We start from the raw sequence: 8,685 nt of genomic DNA, 5'->3' as shown, positions 1-8,685 counted from the left end.
AACGGGAGGTGGCGGGTCGAGAAGGCGGACCGCGTAGGTCAGCGCCTAGTCCCGGAGCCCAGGGAGGGGCGGGGCCTGGTGGCGTCACGCTTCGGGGCGGGGCCCGGTGGCGTCACGCCTCGGGGCGGGGCTTACTGGCCGGCGTCCCGGCTGCGGCGAAGGGGCGTGGCCAGGCCGGCTGGTGGGGCGAGGTCAAGCAGAGGCGGGCCTGCGAGACCAAGATGGGCGGGGCCTAGCGATCCCCACTCGGTCTGGGTCGCTGCGGGCGAGTCACGCGCAAAGGCTGGCCCGGCGTAGCGACAGTCGGCTCGGCAGGCGCTCCTCGCCGTCGGGGCGGGACCCTGCGCCCTCCGCGCCGGGCTGCGGTGGGGCGGGGCTCGGCGCCGCCTGGGCGACGCTGCGGAAGGGGGCGGGGCGGCGGCGTGCGCGCTCCAAGATGGCGGCGGCCGGGGCGGCCGGCGCGGTGGCCAACGTCTTCCCGTTCCGCGACGCCCGCGCCGCGCCGGACCCGGTGCTCGAGGCCGGGCCGGGGGCACACGGGCCATTGCCGGTGCCGCTCGTGCTGGACAACGGGTCGTTCCAGGCCCGGGCTGGCTGGGCGTGCCCCGGCCCGGACCCGGGTCCCGAGCCGCGCCTGCAGTTCCGCGCTGTGTGCGCCCGCGGGCGGGGCGGGGCTCGGGGCGGGGCGGGCCCGCAGGTGGGCAACGCGCTGGGCAGCCTGGAGCCGCTGCGTTGGATGCTGCGCTCGCCCTTCGACCGCAACGTACCGGTCAACCTGGAGCTGCAGGAGCTGCTGCTGGACTACAGCTTCCAGCACCTGGGTGTCTCCTCGCAGGTGAAGCGGGGGGGGGTGGGGGCTCGCGGCTCCGCGCTCTGGGCTCTCTGGGGTCGTCCTCACTACAGGAGCTCTCATTTGCTCATTTCCTCGTTCATTTGGTCAGTCGAGTAAGTCGTAAGCGCCCAACGTGTGCACGCCGTGCGCCAGGCTCCTGGGGTACAGCAGCGAGCACACAGCGCTCCTCCTCCCTTGCAGCACACGTTCGGCCGTAGGTATTGAGCACCCCACTCTGTGTCAGGCACTTTTCTAGGCGTTCGGAATACATCCGTGAATGTGACACATTTTTTCTGTGCTTTGGAGCTAGAATGGAAAAAAAAAAAAAAAGACAGTCTAGTATGAAAAGGCGAATAACTAGAATTAGGTGGTAGATTTTCAGGTAGGGTAGGAGGAGAGGAGAGGATGACCCCCCCCCCCCCATGGTCAGGATAGGACGCAGGGAGAAGATGCTGTTTGAGCAAGGATTCAAGGAGGTGACTGAGGGAGCAAGCCATGTGAATGAGCAAAGGGCATTCCAGACGGGCAACAGCCAGTGAGCAGGCCCCGAGGCAGGAATGTGCCCCAGTCCTAACTGATAGCAGCCAGGGTGAGAGGAGAATAGTAAGTGGAGGAGGAAGTCAGAGAGCTGCGGTGGGGGGAAGCAGATCACGTTTGGCTTTTACTTGCGTGAAATGAGGAGCCATGGCAGGGTGTTGAGCAAGGGCAGGGATGTGGCTTTTGTTCCAGAAGGATCATTGTAGCTGCTAAATGCAGAACAAACTGGCAAGGGGCATAGGGTAGAACCAGGAGGTCAGTTAGGAGGCTGTTGCCATAACCCAAGTGAGAGGTGGTGGTGACTTACACGGGAAGGAAGTTGGGGGAGGGGGATGTGGTATGAAGCCATTGGGTTCTGAAGGTAAATCGGACACAGAGCTGACATGGTTTGCTGACACTTTGGAGGGAGTTTGACTGATTAACCTTAAATTGACCCTGCTTTCATATTTTCTACAACAATTTCCAGTAGAGATGAGGTGAGTATTCTACAGTTGCTTCTGGTCAGATTTTTGATTAAAAACCAAAAAGCAAATTCAGTCTTTACAGTAGGACTTTGGTTTCTTTTTGTGCTTTGAAAAGAGTGTTTTTTGTTACTTGTCTGCTTTCTCTTTTCTTTCAAAGTAGGGCTGTGTCGATCATCCCATAGTTCTGACAGAAGCTGTGTGCAACCCACTGTATTCTCGACAAATGATGTCCGAGCTTCTTTTTGAGTGCTATGGGATCCCTAAGGTTGCCTATGGAATAGACAGCCTCTTCAGCTTTTACCACAATAAGCCAAAGAACTTGATTTCCAGTGGGCTCATCATTTCATCTGGATACCAGTGTACACATATTTTACCCATCTTAGAAGGGAGGTGAGTAGCCTTGACAGCATTTGAGTGCTGTTTTGAGAAACATTCAGAAAACATTTATTGGGGGCCCACTTTAGAGGTGGAGTGGAAAGAACAAGCATTGGACTGTGAACCGGCCTCTGGGCTTGCCTCTGACATACTTGACTATGTGACTTTAGTCAATCCACCTTCCATCCTTTGTGATCTCCTGGGCCAAGTTGCAGTAGATCGTCTGCGAGGGCCAAATCTACAGTTCTAGAATTTTACTATTTTGAACTATGGCAAGATAGCTCACCTAGTACCTGCAGGTAGTAGGTGCTCCATAAAAATGTTTTGAATACATTATTTGAATAATGTAAACGGTCTTTGAAATGTTCTGGAGTCACCTTATTATTGAGAGGTTATTTTTTTATTTAAAGCTTTTTAATCATGATTGTTTAGACCTTTTTTTTTTTTTTTTAAGACCTTTCTTTTTCCAGGTATAGTCCCTGGCATGTAATACAGGTACTTATTAAAACATTTCCAAGTTGGGTAAAAGGTGAGGGTAGTTTCATTTTTAAACCTGTTTTCAAAAAAAATAAAAAAATAAACCTGTTTTCATTTTATGTTTGGACTTTTATGCTCAGAGAAGAGACGAAGGCCAGCATGATGCTCTCTGAGGTTTCTCAGTGCATAAAGGGCATTTAAGTAGGAAGTAGAGCCCTGGTTTTGGCCTTGAAGGCCTGGATTTGCAGCCCTGCTGAGGGTGAAGTTATTTACCCTCTTCACATATCTGCTTAACATGTAAAATTGGGAGAAACTAATTTCTTAGAGTTTCTTAGAAACTAATTTCATCCTCACCCTGAGGATGAAATAATTATGTAGGTGATGGCACTTTGTGAACTAGAAGATTATAGTCTGAATGTTTAAGTCAAAATAAATGTTGAATTTATTTAGAACTAAAGTGGTATTTTCTCTGAAGTTTCTACAAAAATTTATGAAGATAATACTTCTTTTACATATTACCAAACATTCCTGATGTATAGAGTTTTCTATTTTATGTAAACAGAATATGCAGAAATTAAAAATAACCTTGTTATTTTTATATCATACTGAGAGAAAAGTATTTTACCTGAAAGCTAAGAAATGAGCACATTGGAGCGTAGCCTGTTCTATGCTGGCATCTGCTGGTGAAGCATGATATAGCGGCAGCATTTCATTATGCTTCAAGACCCTAGTGCTCTGCTCCTCTTTCTCATGTTAAGAAAAATGTTATTCTGGTTCTCTTTCCCTTTATATCATGTGAAGGGGACCAGGTCCTTTTAGTTTACAGTAAGCCAGTATGTGCATGGTTCCTTAATGTTTATGCATCAGTAAAAGTGGAGTATCTAGGGAAGGGGATCTTAAACTCCAGCCTTTGCTGCACTTACCTGAGAAGTTTGTTAAAATGCATATTCCCGGGCCTGCCCCAAAGCAAAGGAGTCCTGAGAATTAGTATGTTTAACATTTTCCCCCACTGATTCTACAAGGCCCACAGGTTGAGAAATGCTTGACAAGTCACATTAGGGTCTGAATTCAGAGTGCACAATCTTTCCATCTAGCCTTGTTTCCTTCTGAGACTCTTGCTGGAAGTTAGATGTCTGGGTGTGGACTACGAATTCCTGCATTGAGTAAGAGGCTGGGAACTTAGAGTCCCTTCATCTGTAAAGTTTTCTGTTCCCTTACCTGGTTGGTTTCTTCTTTGTTCATCTGGACTGTTATCCTTCTCTCAGACTCCCCACCAAGTGGTCCCTGTTCTTTCTTCCATGTTGCCAAAAACGTCAGCACTGTTTTCCATTCCTTGATTGTAGGTTAGATGCTAAAAACTGCAAACGCATCAATCTGGGAGGAAGCCAGGCAGCTGGCTACCTCCAGCGCCTCCTGCAGCTGAAGTATCCTGGGCACCTGGCAGCCATCACACTCAGCCGCATGGAGGAGATCCTGCACGAGCACAGCTACGTTGCTGAAGATTACGTGGAAGGTAATGAAGAGGGCATTTGCCTGCGGCTTATAGATGTTGGCTACATTGAGGTGTTCCTTAAATTGTGCCCAGGATGACTCTTTGGCTTTTTAGTATCCCCTCTTCCTTTTGGTATTTACTTAAACTGTTCAGTAAACTGTTAACTTTTTGAAAAGGGTTTTGGCTATTTTACCTCCTTTACCTTTCCATATAGATGTTAGGATTAGTTTATTCATATGTACAAAAAAGATTCTGTTGGAATTTTGATTGAAAGTATATGAAATCTGTATTAGATTGGATATGAAACAACATTTTATTTTTTTTTAATTTTTATTTATTTATTTATTTATTTATTTATTTATTTATTTATTTATTTATTTATTTATGATAGTCACACAGAGAGAGAGAGAGAGGCAGAGACACAGGCAGAGGGAGAAGCAGGCTCCATGCACCAGGAGCCTGACGTGGGATTCGATCCCGGGTCTCCAGGATCGCGCCCTGGGCCAAAGGCAGGCGCCAAACCTCTGCGCCACCCAGGGATCCCCTGAAACAACATTTTATTTTATTTTATTTTATTTATTTATTTTTTTTTTTAAATTTTATTTATTTATGATAGTCATACAGAGAGAAAGAGAGAGAGGCAGAGACACAGGCAGAGAGAGAAGCAGGCTCCATGCGCCGGGAGCCTGATGTGGGATTCGATCCCGGGTCTCCAGGATCGCGCCCTGGGCCAAAGGCAGGCGCCAAACCGCTGCGCCACCCAGGGATCCCTGAAACAACATTTTAAATACAAATCCAGTTATGATATTAAATCAAGATGTAATGTTAAATCTAAACTGGGGAGAAGTGACATTTTGAACTACGTGGAATCTTCTAATCCATGAACATAGTAGCTCTTTCCATTTACCTAGGTTTTTCTTTCTTTCTTCAGCATTTTGTAGTTTTCGACATATGGATCCTGTACATGTTAGATTTATGCTTGAGTCTTTCTTTGCTTGTTTCATTTGTTTCCACTTCTCGTTGTTAATGTATAGAAATGCAATTAATTTTTATGTGTTGACTTTATATCCTGTGACCTTGCTAAATTTATTTTTGTTTTTTGTAGATTCCTTGGGAATTTCTATGTAGACATGTCATCCATGAAAAGGGACAGTTTTATTTCTTCCTTTCGGATCTGTTTGCCTTTTTTTTGCTTTGTCTTGCCTTATTTTACTGGCTGGGATTTCCAGCACAATATTGAATAAGAGTGGTGATAGTGAGCATCCCTGTTTTATGCCCAGATCCTGTTTTTGGCATAGTGGAGGAATGTGGTCTTTCACTATTAACTGTATGATATTAGTGTGAAGTTTTTTGCAGATGCCCTTCATCTAACTGAGGAAATTCTTTTCTCTTCCTAGTTTTACTGAGCATTTGTATCATGAATGGATTTTGAATTTTGTGAAAGGTGCTTTTTGCACCAATTGATATGATCCTGTAGTGTTCCTGCTTTAGGACTACTCATATGGGAGATTTTAATGATTGCTTTTGGATTTTGAACTAGCCTTGATTGGGTAGGGGGATAGACCCCACTTGTTCAGGTATATTATTATTTTTATATGTTTTTTTATTTGAGTTGGTAATATTTTGTGGGATTTTATGTCTATATTCATGTATTCATGAAGGATGTTGATCTATAGTTTTCTTATATGGTCTTTGACTAGTCTTGGTATCCCGGTGATGCTGGTCTTATTAAATTAGATGGAAAGTGTTCCCTTTTCTTCTGGTTTTTTTCTTTCTTTTTTTTTTTTTTTATTAATTGGGGGAGAAGGGGCAGAAAGAAAGGGAGAGATAATTTTGAGGCTCTGTGCTCAGTGCAGAGCCCAACATGGGGCTCAATCTCAGTACCCTGAGATCATAACCTGAGTGGAAACCAAGAGTCGGACACTTAATCGACTGAGCCACCCAGGTACCCCCGCCTTCTATTTTCTGGAAAACATTGTGTAGATAGATGATATATATATTTTTTAATATTTGATAGAATTCTCCAGTGGAACCATTAGAGCCTGGGGATTTCTTTTTATACAGACTTAACTATAGGGATGCCTGAGTGGCTCAGTGGTTGAGTGCCTTTGGCTCAGGTTGTGATCCTGTGGTTTGGGGATTGAGTCCCACATGGGGCTCCCTGCAAGAAGCCTGCTTCTCCCTCTGCCTGTGTCTCTGCCTCTCTCTCTGTGTCTCTCATGAATAAATAAAATCTTAAAAAAAATAAAGACTTATAACTATAGATTCAATGTCTTTAATAGAAGTAGGACTATTTAGGTAATCTCATTGATGTCTTTTTATTATTTCCTTCCTTCTACTTACTTTAGGTTTAGTTTGCCCTCTTTTTCTAGATTCTTAAGATAGAAGTTCAGATTATTATGAGACCATTCTTCTTTTTAGTGTAAGCATTTAATGCTGCAAATTTCCCTTTCAGCATTGCTTTATCTACATTCTGTACATTTTGATATTTTTAAATGTTTATTGAGTTCAGATATTTTCTAATTTCCCTCAGTATTTATTTTTATAAACCATTGATTATTTAGAAATGTGTTGTTTTATTGAGAATACACCAAAATAAAAAGCTTCCACGCAGTGAATGGATACAACAAAACTTAAAAGACAACCTATGGAATGGAAGAAAATATTTGCAAATGATATGTCCAATGAAGGGTTAGTATCCAGATTATATAAAGAACTGATTAAACTCAACACTCATAAAACAAATAATCCATAAACGAGCATTTCTCCAAAGAAGACATACAGATGGTCAAGAGACGTGTGAAAAGATGCTCAACATCACTTAACCATCAGAAAATGCAAATCAAAAGAGATACCATCCAAAATCAAAGATACAAGAAACAAGTGTGGCCAGGGTGTGGAAAAAAAGGAACCCTCTTACACTGTTGGTAGGAATGCAAACTGGTGCAGCCACTCTGGAAAACAGTATGTAGGTTCCTCAAAAAGTTAAAAATAGGACCACAGTGATCCAGTAATCCCATTACTGGGTATTTACCCCAAGAATACAAAAACACTAATTCAGAGGGATATATGCACCCCTATGTTTATAGCAGCATTATTTACAATAGCCAAAGTATGGAAGCAGCCCAAGTGTCCATTGATAGATGAATGAGTAAAGAAGAGGTGGAACACACACACACACACACACACACACACACACCAGAATATTATTAGCTGTAAAAATGAGTCGATCATGTTGTTTTGCAATGATACGCATTGAACTAGAGTACTATGCTAAGTGAAATAAGTCAGCAAAAGATGAATCATATGATTTCACTCATGTGGAATTTAAGAAACAAAACAAATGAACAAAGGGAAAAAAAAGGCAAACCAAGAAACAGACTTTTAATTGTCAGGAACAAATGGATGATTACCAGAGGGCAGGAAGGTGGAGGGATGGGTGAAATAGGTGATGGGAATTAAGGAGCATACCTGTAATGAGCACTGGATGATGTATGGAATCATTAAATTGCTGTAATGTATGTCTGAAACTACACTGGAATTAAAATTAAAACTTAATTAAAATAAAACATTTAGGTTTTAAAGGTTCAATCCAATTTGATAGTTTAATAAATAATTGATGTGGAAGGCTGAAAGTTAAGGTGTTTTATGGTCAAGTATTTAGAGATAACTCCTGTAGTATTTCCATGACTTATTTCTAGTTAAATTTCATTATGTCAAAAAACCTTGGTATCAGTGGAGCTTGTGAAGGTTTGCTTTATGACCTTGGTGCATGGTCTCCTTTGGTGAATGTTCCATTTATACTTGAAAAGATCATGGACTTCTGCTGTTGGGCGGAGTAGTCTGTGATGTCATTTAGGCTCACTGGTTGATGCTCTTCAGTTCTTCTATGTCCCTGTTCCTTTCCCGTGCTTGTAGCTCTGTTGATTATTAAAAGAGTTTTGAAGTCTCAAGAGATAATTGTAAATTTTTTATTTCTCCTTTCATTTCTGTCAGTTTTTGCTTTTAAGTATCTAAAGCGCTTTTGTTAGGTACATATTGAGGATTCTTATTCTATCTTGACAAATTGACCTTTTATCATTATACAGTATCCCTTTTTACCCCTTGTAATTTTCTTGGCTTTGATGTCTACTTGGATGTTAATACAGCCACTCCAACTTTTTTTTTGCTGAGTGCTTGCATGGAGTGTCCTTCCATCTTTTAAATCTACTTTTATCATTATATTCAAAGTGAGTTTCTTAATAGTTGGTTGTTTTGTTTGGTTTTTTAAATCACGGTGTCAGTCTCTATCTTTTAACTACTTTGGTAAGACAGTTTAAAATTTATTATTCATATGTTGGGTTTAGTTCTACCATTTTATTATTTGTTGTCTGTTATTCTCTTTGTTCCTGTTTTTACTGCCTTTTTTGGGTTATTTAAATATTAAAAATTTTGTTTTCGTATTGGTATTTTAATTTGTCTGTTGTGTTTTTACTATATCTTTTTGTATAGTTTTTTAGTGGTTGCCC

General features: G+C 42.6%; 1 protein-coding gene across 1 annotated transcript in view; it reads left to right on the top strand.

Moving 5' to 3' along the window:
• Positions 1-231: 231 nt before the first annotated feature.
• Positions 232-8,685, top strand: part of ACTR5 (actin related protein 5) — a 30,075-nt gene continuing 21,621 nt past the window's right edge. The window contains exons 1-3 of the mRNA XM_072735866.1: positions 232-835; positions 1,994-2,223; positions 4,029-4,198. Of these exons, the coding sequence (XP_072591967.1) occupies positions 437-835; positions 1,994-2,223; positions 4,029-4,198 (799 nt within the window). The 5' untranslated portion in view covers positions 232-436. The remainder of the gene's footprint in view (positions 836-1,993; positions 2,224-4,028; positions 4,199-8,685) is intronic.

Source organism: Vulpes vulpes, chromosome 14 (genome assembly GCF_048418805.1).
Source record: "Vulpes vulpes isolate BD-2025 chromosome 14, VulVul3, whole genome shotgun sequence".
Classification (NCBI taxonomy): domain Eukaryota; kingdom Metazoa; phylum Chordata; class Mammalia; order Carnivora; family Canidae; genus Vulpes; species Vulpes vulpes.
Note: the sequence above shows the minus strand (reverse complement) of the source record. Positions and strands in the feature narration are given on the sequence as shown.